This window comes from Rhinoraja longicauda, chromosome 3 (assembly GCF_053455715.1).
Source record: "Rhinoraja longicauda isolate Sanriku21f chromosome 3, sRhiLon1.1, whole genome shotgun sequence".
Lineage (NCBI taxonomy): Eukaryota > Metazoa > Chordata > Chondrichthyes > Rajiformes > Arhynchobatidae > Rhinoraja > Rhinoraja longicauda.
In genome coordinates, this window is record NC_135955.1 from 46,249,857 (window position 1) to 46,264,370 (window position 14,514).

The 14,514-nt window shown below is 38.0% G+C and overlaps 1 protein-coding gene across 1 annotated transcript in view; it reads left to right on the top strand.

Moving 5' to 3' along the window:
- rfx3 (regulatory factor X, 3 (influences HLA class II expression)) overlaps positions 1-14,514 on the top strand; it is a 205,048-nt gene that overhangs the window by 162,638 nt on the left and 27,896 nt on the right. Inside the window, exons 7-12 of the mRNA XM_078396064.1 lie at positions 6,288-6,469; positions 6,555-6,674; positions 9,972-10,093; positions 11,155-11,273; positions 11,667-11,798; positions 13,635-13,782. Of these exons, the coding sequence (XP_078252190.1) occupies positions 6,288-6,469; positions 6,555-6,674; positions 9,972-10,093; positions 11,155-11,273; positions 11,667-11,798; positions 13,635-13,782 (823 nt within the window). The remainder of the gene's footprint in view (positions 1-6,287; positions 6,470-6,554; positions 6,675-9,971; positions 10,094-11,154; positions 11,274-11,666; positions 11,799-13,634; positions 13,783-14,514) is intronic.

Below are 14,514 nucleotides of genomic sequence, written 5' to 3' on the forward strand. Positions count from 1 at the left end.
GAGAGAAGGGTAGACACCAGGGTTGTCAAACATGATTCTGAATTAAATGGAGGGTAAAGATTCTCTTCCACTCGAGATTTGGGAAAAAATTGCAAATTAAATAAACGGTCAAGTCAGATATGTTGTGGATGTTAATAATGAAGAATTAATTTATATGGATGAAAGGGAAGAAAATAAATCCTTTTTTTAGGCTGCAGATCTGAACATTACAGATTGATCTAAAAATATTACCTTAAAATGACATAACACAGGGGTCATTTTGTGCAAAAGTTCTCAGCAGCCAAATTCTATTGTGCATAGCTACTGGAGGAAATCCGGCTGGTTGCAGGTCACCAGGACCAAAGGGGTGGTGGTGCAGATGAAGGAGGGGGATGGGAAAAAATTGGCATGGAGTATGGGGCATTGGAGGTCATATCAATTAAACTGGGGGTGAAGTGATGCACAACCTACAGTCAGGGTCTGAGTGGTGGGTGGAAGTGAACACCATGGGAAATACTTAAAATCAAACCTATCTGCGAGAAGACTGAAGTCTGGAACTCTCCAGCAGCAGACCAGGTAAGCTTGGTCCCTTTCTAACATGCCAAACCATGCCTCAACTCTCCAGTCAAGGCTTGCTTTGGTGTGAAAGAGCTGTTTGCACAAAAAGAAAATGGGCAAATGACATAGAGATGTGTGCTGCACACCTTCACAGGAATACCCGATATCCTCTATGATATCATAGGGAGGATCCTGTGTGAATTTCTGAAAAGCTGCAAAGTCTACGCATATTATCTGATCACTTTTAAAACTACATGCAAGATTTTCTAAGAAAGTTGTATTTATAATCAGATGTGATGGAAAGTTAGCAAATTGGGATTTAGTCTGAATTATATTGACCATTTGTTCAGTGGTTTATAATATATATTTTCAGTTTCACAATTTACTGCTACTAAACCTTACTAGCTTCTAGCTTAACAACTACTTGCAATTCTATTCTTCATCTGCAGAAAAATGTTTCAAACAATGTACAATAATGGGTTCAAAATATCTGATTCCAAAGGGGTAACTAGAAAAACTCAGTTGGGGAACAAAATACACGTGAAAAAGAGAGGAGTTTTGAACGGCTAGAGAAAGATACAAGGAGAAGAAAAACTGGGAAGCAAGTTCAAGAGAGCGGCAGTGAGAGAGTTGAATAAGTAGCAAATACAGTGGATCCATGGGTCCAAAGAAGATGTTCATTTGATGTTAACACACAGAGAGGTGCTGAGGATGACCCGAGGCAGGAAGAGTTTACTAAATTAGGGTTGTGTGAGTCGATAGTGGGATCTAAAACCAAGTATAAGGATTTTGATGACAATTCCATGAGACAGGAAGTAGTAAAGACAATGCTGATGTAGTGCAGGTGAGGAAATGGGCTACAGTGATTTCTAAGTGTTGAACCTTGTGCAAAATAGCCACACAAACTCCAGGTAAGAAAATGTTATTGTGGCTGAACTAAAAGCTATTAAAGGCATGGTCTAGGTATTATCAGTGGAAGGAGGCAATATTATAATGATGGGAAAAAAACCATGTGTTTATATAGCAGCTGTGATTTCCTCAAAACTCAAGGGTACTTAACAGCCAATTAATTACCTTTTGAAGAGTAATCACTGTTGTTTGACACATTTGATCACAATAAAATCCCACAAAGACCCACAAAAGGAATGACCAAACAATTTATTTTGATAGTATTGGCTGAGGGATGAATGTTAGCCAAGGTACTGGCAACATTACTTAAAGTCATATACCAATTGTGCTTTTGCATCCATATGAACACATAAATAGGTTTCTCAATTTAATTTAAGATCATGACCTCCAATAGTGCCATCTATCTCAACCTACATTCAGGTGTTCAGATCCATGTCTGAAGCCTTGAACCTATAAACAATTGAAACAAGTTAGGTCAAGGGAAGTAGTGCGTGCACTGTCCAATATTTATCTCTCCGTCAATATCTTTAATACAGATGATCACATTGCAGGTTGTCAAACATTGCAAATTTGTGCAAATTGGCTACTGCATTTCTTATATTACAACAGTGACTGCACTTCAAATAATTATGCTATTGGCTGTAAAGTGCATTGAAATGTCCTGAGGTCATGAACAATGCTATATAAATACAATTGTTTACTTTTTTTTTTCTTTTCTAACTCAGGCAGGGATGCTACCACTGAGCCAAGCTGATACTTTGAAGAAAGTGGAAATGGATGCTTGGAAGAAAGCTGTCTTGGTAATGGTGGAGTTGTGGGAACAAAGTGAGCTTAGGGTCAAATAGTTGCTTATATTCTGCATCTTCTGCAAGCCTGATCTAACAACCAGGCCCTAATATAGTCTAGAACAGAGGCAAGTAAGTGACTACAGTAGCTAAAGTGGATGGTTATAGTTAGATTTGCTTTCAGTTTAATGGAGGAGGCAAAGATGTAATAGAGATGACCACCAATATATGTGTACCATTTGCCCAAATGTACAAATTATGTAATTCAGGCAAACATGCAGATGATGAAGAGGAAGAGACTGCAGGTGCATCTGTACTAGTATGTTGAATATAAATGTAGTGGTAGATATAATTGAAATGGTTAATCCCCGGAGAGGCATGGCCAAAACAAGTTAAGAGGCAGCACTGGCAGATTGCTGAAGAAAGACAAAAGCATATGGAATGGTTAAAGGTGGTGGAAAGATTATGAAATGAGTGCCATGGTATTTTAGGTGTCTCATCAATATTATTCGTGACGTTGTAAAGTAGTTGTATGGAAATCATTTTTAAGGTACTTAAATAAAATTTTATAGGTAATCAGGAAATCTCAAAATTAACTCAACATTTTTAGAGAATAGAAAAATCATAAGGGAATTGTTGGGATTGAAGGTTTCTTTCTTGAGCTGTTTTAATAAATACTTTTTATTGAGCTAGGTTGATTATAGTGCTAACTTACATGGGGCATAGGAGTTCAAGTTGTCAAGTCAAGAAAGCATTAGGAGCATGTGATATGTTGTATTGATAGGAAGGAACTGATTGGGGAGAAAAAGCAGAGAATGGAATATGTTATACTTTGGTTCGAAACCAAACTTGAAATTAAGAGACAGGTGAAGTTGTGAGTTTGAAAAGACAATGAGAATTTAACAGATGGCCTCAATTAAAGATAAGCTGAAAATTTAGAGCATTTGTGAAGGTGGAACATTAGAGTTAAGAAAGAAAAGAAGGTTTCCTATCCAGGCATTTGCAATCTCAGGACATTCCAAAGGTACCAGCGATGATAAAGAAAGAGACCACCCAAGTGAAAACTATTAAAAGATAACAATTGGATTGGATTAAGAATTCATTTTTCACACCAGGAGGGCTGGACGAAAATTATAGGGAGGATAGTGGAAACTAAAGTCCAGGATTTTTTCATACTGCAACATTGCAATTCATTTGCAATTAGTTGCTCTACTTGCTCGCACCATAAGTTCTCAGATTTAATTTTAATTGGAGACCTGATAAGGATGCAGCAAACATAGAATGATTTGCTTTTAAAATCACCACCAAGAAACACGCTCCAAAATGCACAAGTGTATTTTTTTCCTGTGGCCGTAATGATGGCTGACATCTTGATGTCCTTTCCATGTTCCATTACTACACGGACCATACATCCAATGGTGAGGATTAACTCAGGTAATCTGCCCTGTTGTATTTATTACAATGTTTAATCAAATATTAAGGTTTTATAAAATAAATATAATTTGTGGACATGCTGAATTAGGAACACACATACAAGCGAATATAAAAAATTGAAGCCACTTCTTGTGCCTGCTCAGCCATTCCATATAATGGTTGTTATTTTACCTCCATGTCACTTCCTTGTTGCGCTATTCCCATATCCCTTTATTCCCTTAACATTAAAGAAAGTGGTCTATTGACCACTTTCTTCAATGTATTCAGATATTTATATAATACACCATAATTATTTTGTGCCTATTTCCGAAGTAGAATCTACTTCCGATTCTTATGGCAATATTGATAATTTGGTCTCTTCCACTTTCTAAAGTGTTCAGGTAAAATTTCAAATGCACATTGGACACTCGACCTTACCAGGAACTCCCTTTCACCGTTCTCTCTTGGACCAGTTGATCAATCATTTTAAGTTCTCATCGTAATAGTAAACAGTGGACTGTTTAAAATAGTGTTGAGAAACTTATCAACTGCCTGCTGTTACATAGTTTTACTTTCTTAGCTAAGTTAGATCCTTCCAATAGAATGCAGGATTAGAAACCAAGAAATAGTTACACCAAAGACAATCGGGAAACAAGTCATTTGCTACTTTCTTCCAATGTTTCCAAGTTATTTAAATCACGTCTTACACATTTGAATAACAAATGGAAATTGGTCTAACTGATTATTATTTCTGTAAAAAGTTTGTAGGTAATACATTTCTACAAATTGTCTTTCTTAGGTAACATTGGTCTATAAAAGGACTGCAAGAGTATTGCAGATGTTGATGTTACCCGACATCTAACAGGGAATTATTAAATTATCATAATTTAATCAATTAATTCAGTGTTAAGAATGAAATTGCATAGACAGGACTGAGGATTCTTGAATTTTGCAGAAGATTTCACGCATGTCCTTGAATGCCTTGTTAAAGCAAGAGGATTTTCGTGTACAATCCAACTAAATTTTCTTTGTGAAGATAGACACAAAATGCTGGAGTAACTCAGCGGGACAGGCAGCATCTCTGGAGAGAAGGAATGGGTGACATTTAGGTTCGAGACCCTTCTGAAGAATGCTGAGTTCCTCCAGCCTTTTGTGTCTATCTTTGGTTTAAACCAGCATCTGCAGTTCCTTCCTACACATAAAGCTTGTATGTCTACTTTAAACAACTTGTATGTTGCACAAGTTGCTAATATGCAGTATTATTTAGAATTTTCATTAAGCAAGACTGCAAGCACAATAAAAAAAATCCTTGAGTCCCTATTTTAATTCATGGCAGTAATTAGATGTATAGGAAATGCCTATACTGTAATTCATCAGGCCACCCCAAACCATGACACATGGGAAATGTTAACATCTAGCCATTATTTGACTACATTGTGTCATTAACGTTTTCTTGGAGTAGCAGAGATAATATCAGCTCGCAGAAATCAGAGTGGGTGAAAAGTGGGATCGAGGTGAGAGGTGAGATCAGACTTGTCTCAGACCATTTTTGTTGGCTCTGTTGAAAATTAAGAATAGGGAATTTAGGGATTGGTAAAATTGGCAATGTGGGTTAGATGCTTGGTGGTGGGGGTGTTTGGGCAAGGGGTAGCAGGAGAGATCAAGAATCCTTGTGGGATCAGAACTATTTCCAATGGCCAAAGGGGACCCTTAAATTGTAAAAGAAAACAGAAAGCTTCTTGCTAGCAGTTTTCGCCAATTTCAGGTTAGAGTGGCACACAATGCACAGATGCTTCCTAGTTGGTTAAATTGGACCTTCTGGCAGGAAGCTTTACTGAATCTACTATAAGGTGAGAGGAGAAATATATTGGAATTATACCGCACCTTCAGTGCAGTGGACTGGGCAGGTCATTAAAATAGTTTCTCACGTTTCAACTTTTATATTGCTGAAAATTCTGCCAACAGCATCTGATGCACCCAATCTTTTGCAGATTTTTGCACTGGCAAATAAATAATTGAATCTTCCAAACTTCCAGTCCTAATGAATTTGCAACTCTTTTTTTTTAAACAGACTCTATCACTGAATCGTTCAGTCCTAGCGAATAATAATTTTAAATTATTTCCTTTCTTTAAGAACAAATGTGAATTTTCTAAAATTTGCATAATTAAATGCAACAAATGGAGTCACAAGGATCCCTCTGCCAAAGAATATAACATTCTTGTCCATGCCCAAAAGAGCACAATCACCCAGCACACCAAGCTGCACTCCCACTGAGCCACAGATTAATTTGCTCACAGACCAATAGATTACCGGAGAGTTCCAGAAGGTAGGTAAACTAGTGAAATGTGAACATTAGGAGTGCACCTCAAAACCATAAGAGATTAGATTTCTGCTTACCAACCATGCCTCACCCCAAGTTACAACTAAATTCCAACTCCAAAGCCCCCTTGCTGTTTTCTGCAACATCGCCTACTTTTGGGTTATAGAATAAATTACAGAGAGACATCTGAGGAACATGGAATGCATCCTGTACTTCCCCTTCACCCACATGCCCTCAGAGTATGGCTAGCGTATATAAGCTATATTTATTACACATAACCAAAAGAAAAAAAAACAAATACTGTTTTTATGTCTACTTCTAGCTTCAGTGGTTATTGGACAATTATGAAACAGCAGAAGGTGTCAGCCTTCCTCGAAGTACTCTGTACAACCACTACTTGCGTCACTGTCAGGAACAGAAGCTTGACCCGGTGAATGCAGCTTCTTTTGGGAAACTTATTCGCTCCATTTTCATGGGTCTGCGCACAAGGCGGCTAGGCACAAGGTTAGTTACTTGCCGGCTTTCTTTCTGTTGTTCTGTTACTTGCACTAATTATTTATTTAAATTTAAAGCAATTTTTCTGTCTTAGAGGAAACTCCAAATATCACTATTACGGCATCCGGATCAAACCAGATTCCCCACTAAATCGCTTGCAGGAGGATATGCAGTACATGGCTATGAGGCAGCAACCCATGCATCAAAAACAGAGGTAATCATTTTGGAAAACCACTAATACAAGCACCAGTGTCTTGCCTCCACCTCTGCTATCCTGTGAAACATGAAATCTATTTACCTTCTCATTACCCTCACCATTTTTACGATTATGTGACTAAATAAAATGAGACCAGAATTTGCTGACAAGATGCTGGTTCTCATTGTTAACTGTGGGTAAACATTAATTTTGGGTGTGGAGCAAATGTACAACTAAATGTGAATATCTAAAAGTTGCCAAAGATTATGTCCAGTTCTTGCATTAGCTTTGTGGGAAAAGTATCTGGTCCTGTCCTTTATTTTCAGAAACAACTTCTGATCACCTTTAAATAGGCCATTGTGTTGCATTCAATGCTGCTTGATATTATGGCATGGACAAAATGCTATTGCAAAGTAGAATCATTTGGGGTGTTTTAGTTTTTTGGCAGACTTCAAAATTGATATTTTATTCCTTCTTCCTTTTTTCTCCTTTAACTTATCTTCATTTCAGTTTAATTTTTCTTGCCAAATGTAAAATTAAATTCCCACCTATCACTTCCCATATTTCTTTCTCCTCCTCTGCCTTTATGTTATTTTAGTGTATCATTTTGTGTATGTACCTCAGCCTTTTTCCCCACAAGCTCTTCATTTTCAATGCAGAATATTTTGAACTGAATTGCACAGCAGCAAGTCAAACTGTTGGCTGTTAATATTAAAATGTTTATTTGAGAGCACTCATGTCATTTCCATCCAAAAGTTCTACTTGAATCCTTTATTATTTCCATCACCAGCAATTCACCAATCTACAAATCTAAACCATTTCTGGAGAGGTGAAAGCCACTCAGTTCTTTACCTGATCATTGTAAACCTACAGTTACAAGTGAGACTTTGCAAAGTAGAAAATAATCTCTTTAATAGGAGATCTTTTTGAGGTACAATAGGATACAATACAATAGAACATTATTGTATACACTGGAATTTAGAAGGATGAGGGGGGATCTTATTGAAACATATAAGATAATTAGGGGATTGGACACATTAGAGGCAGGAAACATGTTCCCAATGTTGGGGGAGTCCAGAACAAGGGGCCACAGTTTAAGAATAAGGGGTAGGCCATTTAGAATGGAGATGAGGAAGAACTTTTTCAGTCAGAGAGTGGTGAAGGTGTGGAATTCTCTGCCTCAGAAGGCAGTGGAGGCCAGTTTGTTGGATGCTTTCAAGAGAGAGCTGGATAGAGCTCTTAAGGATAGCGGAGTGAGGGGGTATGGGGAGAAGGCAGGAACGGGGTACTGATTGAGAGTGATCAGCCATGATCGCATTGAATGGCGGTGCTGGCTCGAAGGGCTGAATGGCCTACTCCTGCACCTATTGTCTATTGTCTATTGTCTATTATTTATCCCAGGAGGGAAATTGATCTGGCAACAGTCATAAAACACAAGATACATGAAACATGAAATTAAAGTGATGAGTGCAAAAGATTGGGGATGTGCAAAGATTTGGGGAGGGGAGTTGGTCTACCCCATGACAGAAGGAGGAGGAGTTGTACAGTTTGATAGCTATAGGGAAGAAGGATCTCCTGTAGCATTCTGTACTGCATCTTAGTGGAACCACTTTTGCTGAAGAAACTCCTCAGGTTGACCAGTGTGTCATGGAGGGGGTGAGCTGCATTATCCAAGATGCTCTGCAGTTTGAAGACCATCTTCCCATGAACCCAACTATGTATGTATTTAAGATAATGTATTGAAGATGGTATTGGGTGTGATTGAAACTTAAGCTATGAAAGAGAAGGAGGTGTTGATTAAAATTTATGGTTAAACAAAACATATTTTAAAATAATTTCTCCATGCCAAAAATGTCTCTTGCCAAATTTTTTAAATAACCTTTGAAAAAGGCGGTAATAACAACACCGCTGACTTGGAAGTCAGTCTGGCTATGGCATGAAAAGATTGGGCGTTGACCAGCTGAAAGGCCTTTCCCTGTATTTACACTTTTTATAGACAGTAGACAATAGGTGCAGGAGTAGGCCATTCAGCTCTTCGAGCCAGCACCACCATTCAATGTGATCATGGCTGATCATTCTCAATCAGTATCCCGTTCCTGCCTTCTCCCCATACCCCCTGACTCCGCTATCCTTAAGAGCTCTATCTAGCTCTCTCTCCTATACTCAACTCCTCCTGTTATGAAGGCCAACATTCCATTGGTTTTCTTCACTGCCTGCTGTTCCTGCATGCCTCCTTTCCGTGACTAATGTACTAGGACACCCAGATCTCATTGTATGTCCCCTTTTCCTAACGACACCATTCAGATAATAATCTGCCTTCCTATTCTTACCACCCAAGTGGATAACCTCACACTTATCCACATTAAACTGCATCTGCCATGCATCCGCCCACTCACACAACCCGTCCAAGTCACCCTGCAACCTCATAGCATCTTCCTCATAGTTCACAATGCCACCCAGCTTTGTATCATCTGCAAATTTGCTAATGGTACTTTTAATCTCTTCATCCAAGTCATTAATGTATATTGTAAATAGCTGCGGTCCCAGCACCGAGCCTTGCGGTACCCCACTAGTCACTGCCTGCCATTCTGAAAGGGACCCATTTATCCCCACTCTTTGCTTTCTGTCTGCCAACCAATTTTCTATCCATGTCAGTACCCTACCCCCAATACTATGTGCTCTAATTTTGCCCACTAATCTCCTATGTGGGACCTTGTCGAAGGCTTTCTGAAAGTCGAGGTACACTACATCCACCGGCTCTCCCCTGTCAATTTTCCTAGTTACATCCTCAAAAAAATTCAGAAGATTAGTCAAGCATAATTTCCCCTTCATAAATCCATGCTGACTCGGAACGATCCTGTTACTGCTATCCAAATGCTCCGCAATTTTGTCTTTTATAATTGACTCCAGCATCTTCCCCACCACTGATGTCAGACTAACTGGTCTATAATTTCCCGTTTTCTCTCTCCCTCCTTTCTTAAAAAGTGGGATAACATTAGCTACCCTCCAATCCACAGGAACTGATCCTGAATCTATAGATCATTGGAAAATGATCACCAATGAGTCCACGATTTCTAGAGCCACTTCCTTAAGTACCCTGGGATGCAGACCATCAGGCCCTGGGGATTTATCAGCCTTCAGTCCCATCAGTGTTCTTCAATGTGTTTGTGTTGTTACTGTTCAGCCAGAAGTGAAATTTATTCCAGTTTGAGACTCAAATTTATTGTCTTTTTTTTCTCTTTGAGGTTGAATTCCAGGGAATTTTATATTTTTCATATCATTTAACAGAAAAGTGTTGGCAATATTGTTTCTCAGATATAAGCCGATGCAGAAATTGGATGGAATAGGGGATGGCTTTGCGGGAAGTGGACAACAGGTTCCAAACTCTGCAGAACAAACCATTGTAGCACAAAGTCAACATCATCAACAGTTCCTTGGTGAGTTATGGTGATTAACTTAATTAAAACTTTACGTTTACTAACATTTACAGTCTCCAAGTTCATGTCATAGAATCAGAGAGTTGTACAACACAGTAAAGGGGTTGAATCTCAGCAGCTCACTCTGGCCTCTAGGGGGTTCTGGCAGTCTCAGGCTTGCACTGGCGGCTCCGTCTTCCTCCATGCTTCCAAAAAAAAAGCACAGTTAGGGAGTCTTCCACTTTGTCTCTCTTCCTTTCTTTCTCTCCTGCCTTCTTCCACCTCTAGCTGGAACTCCCTTGGTTTTTAAAGAGGAGGGCTTAGGAGTAGGTAGATTGGAACTAGCTGTTTCTGCTTTGACTGTGGCCTCTGCTCAGTCCAGTGCACTGTCCAGGGTGTCAGTGTTTTGCAGCAGCCAGGCACGGTTTCTGGTGCTGGTCGTTGACTTCACCTGGCTTGTCTGCTGGTGACGGGGATTGGAGCGACCCTTAGGGAAGATGAGTTGTCACAAATTCAAGAAAACCGTATCATTATTTCCCATAAAGGAAAACCATATTCCCGTTGAATCGCATGGTATAAGTGAAGATGCGTTCCTATGGGATGTTTTTTCTTTTAACGGTAATGATGATACATATGGCAGCTGTTTATTTACAGCAAGGGACTGACGCAAATATCGTAAATGGCCAGCAGGTGCGTTTAGGGACAGAAGCAACTGCTGATTTTAGCATTTTAATGCATATCAAATATAGTTAGATAATTCAATGATATAACATAACAAACAACATTGGTTGCTTAGATTTACAACTTGCATTTAAACATGCTGGCCCTGTTTCAGACATCTTGAGGGTAAGTAAGATGGAAAACTTTTGGGGAAACAAAAAACTGCTAAACAGCAAAATAAATCTACCACGCCAAAAAAATGATGAGTTTCATTGACCTTCGTTGGTTACCTAACTTACCTACACATCAGTAATTACTTTCAAAGCTCAAAAGACGCTAGATCTCAATAAACCAAGAAAGGTTTTATCTCATCTGATGAACTGTATTTACAAATACTGTTTTTTAATTTATTCCTATGATAGATGCCTCTCGTGCTCTTCCAGAATTTATAGAGCTTGAGGTTGGAGATAGCCCCTTATTGGATGGCATCATTATTGAGGATATCAGAACACTACAGATTCTCTATAGGGAGCACTGTGAGGTATGGAACATGAGCAGTAATTATTTTTTCAATTCCTAATATAGCCCTCTCAAAAGTAAACTTTTTTACTCGTGTCTGACCACAATCTCCTTGCCAGAAGTACTAGATTAAACCAAATTCATAAATTACATTACCCTATTTAATCAAACTGTGACTAATACTGTTTATGAATGTTGCTATTTCACTTGCATTTCTGACTTTGAGCTCAGTGAACCCAGCTTTAAAATATTACACATGAAATAATTAAATCTATATAGTTATTTTAAGCCTGTTAAAAGATTCCAGATTCTCATAAAGGCACAGGAAGCCTTGCAAACTCTTTTTTTTTAACAAACTTGTATTGAGTCCTTTTCACTGTACCTTTTTGCTGATAGTTTTTTTGTTGTCTTAAAGGCGATACTGGATGTAGTAGTTAATCTTCAATTTAGCCTCATTGAAAAACTATGGCAAACATTCTGGCACTATAGTCCATCCTCTTCAACAGATGGGACTACTATCAATCAAACCAGGCAAGTTTCCAACTTTGTTCTCTCTGACTTTACCAACTTGACCAGTCTTATTAAACTTGGTTCATGTGAAAATTGGCATCAGAGCTTTATATAGAATGGGACTTAAGACATCCTTTAAATGACATATTCAAGCTGCCAGCACCTGTCATGTCTCCAGGGACAGCTCACACAAATAGGGCTACAAGTTTTAAATCTGATGCACACTTCTCGTCACCTCGTATATTTTGGATTGTGGGTGGGGGAGGAGGAGGGCAGGAGTGAACTTAAGTGAAAGACCAAAGAAGCATGGAATGACTCCAAGAATACCATAGTACCAAGAATAACAGATGTGAAAGAGTTGATATCATGCTTTACCAACAACTACATATTTTGCAACAGCGGTTCTAATTTTGTACTTCACACTGTACTAACCAGTATGGTTGAATGCATCTATCAAATTCTAATACTTGCTATTTATGGAAACATGTACTTTTCCATTCTGAAATAAGGTAGGTTACCTTATCCTGCCTTATAGCATGGAGGATGTGTGACAAATGGAGGAAGATAAATGTATTGGCAGTAAATGTGAAATATAGGCAATTCATTAATTAAACACAGGAACATGATTAAATCTTTTTGGCTGTAATGTTTTTTTGTTTCTGAAAATGGATATTTCTTGGATTCTGCATCACTGTCCATTTCAGTAAATGAATCTTGTATTCTTGAATTAAAATGTGTTTCTGTCTGCTTAGAAAACCTAGAGATAGAGCAGTGCACTGAATACAATTACTCACCATTTTTTTATGATAATATGCAAAATATATTGATTATCTGATACATGAAATAATTGAACACCGAGAATCCACAATAAATATTGAATATTTTATCATTTAGAATTTAAATTCAAAACATCCTCTGCTACATTGTTTTTAACTCAAAACTTTCCCTTGAAAAGCAGTAAGTCACATGCGTATCATCCATGGTGCTTTTTGACATATCATTTATATCTGCTAACTTCTGAATGTCTGAGGATTGGTGTTGTAGATGCAGAATATAGTATCACATTTATTTGTGTGATAGTTCACACGAGATAGAGTCGCAACCCGAAACGTGGACTAAGCCTTTGCCTCCACAGAAGCTGCTAGACTTGCTGAGATCCTTATTGTTTATTGTATAATTCGAACGGACATGAATGGCTAATGCAATATGTATTGTTTTCTGTATTGTCTATATCCAACTACTATCAGATGATTGAAGTGTTCAAAGAGCAATCCTATGGACAAATTCCCCCTCTCTGCTACCCCCCCCTTTCCTGTCATAAATTCAATGTTATGAATATGGAAGATGAAGAGTAGCAAAGCAGCAGAATTTGATACAAAAATAGTAAGAGACGATCAGAGCATTGGAAGTTGGAATAGACATGTGTACCCACAATATTTCGCTCAGTCATCTGTCCACCATTCCCATCTTCAACATACTCTGTCCAATGCTGCTGAGACAATTCAGTTACTTTGAATTTTATTTTTCAATACCAATGGCAATACCATTCTGACTTTAAATCTCTATGTTGATATTTTTGTTAAAAGCTTCACGTGATGTATGTCTAAAATGAATCGCCATGCAAACTATATTTTGTCACAAGTTTCAAATTAACCTGCCAGAATTGCTGATAGCTTAGCCATAGCAAAAGGCAATCTGCTAAAGAAACTTGCATCTGTCTACATGCCTTGGCCATATTACATTGCGTCCAATTGGTCTTTGCAGTATGTGTTAGAAATATAGCAATTCATCATGCAAATACAGAAAAAAATAATCATTTGTCACTGGTGCCCTAATTATTACTGGTTTTAATCCATATCTGTTCTGCAGTGAGAATGAAATAGAAGGTAGACTTCCAAAGGCAAAGCTTATTGCTCTGTGCAAGAATGATTCCGTCCTCAAGTGGATGTGTACCTGCGATCATGTAATGTATCAGGCTCTGGTGGAAATCCTGATTCCGGATGTCCTCAGACCTATTCCTAGTAAGTACCCCTGCCAGTGGCTTCTCTAAACTTTAAAACTTAATTTGCAAGATGTATTAAAAAAAACTAACTTTTTTTTTTAAACAAACAATAAATGATTGCATTATTCCATATGTGCGATGTATCCCTTGATTTAGATCACTTAATTTTGTGTACCTAATCAGCCTTGAAACTTTTTTTTCCCCCATATCTTTAAATTGTCTGAGCTATGCCTCTGTAGGAGCAAGTACACAATATCCTGCTTTCCTTACATTAAAATGAAAGAAAACATAAATTGTAAACTGGGAGAAATCAAGATTAATAAAATAAACTGTTGGGGATTCTTTTTAAAAGCATGGTCAAGTAAATAAGTGAGGTTACTGAAACAGTTGACCCTGGGACTGCAGCTGTTTACAATATATATTAGTGATTTAAGAGAACAAAGTCTTGTACTGTAGCCTAATTTACTAAAAATTGTGAGAAAGCAAGCTATGAGAAGGATACAGATAATTTACTGTGAGATATTAATTGATTACATTAATAGACAAAAACATTGGCAAAATTATGTGGGAAATGTAAAGTTATTTACTTGAAAAGGAAAAAAGGTGTAATGTAAATGGAGAAAATATGCAGAAAAATGCAGCTTAAGGGGATTTAGGGCCCTCATACATGAAACATAGAAAGTTGCAGCAAGTAATCTGAAATTGCTAAAGAGATGTTACCTTTTCTTTCAAGGGGTTTGGAGTAGAAAAG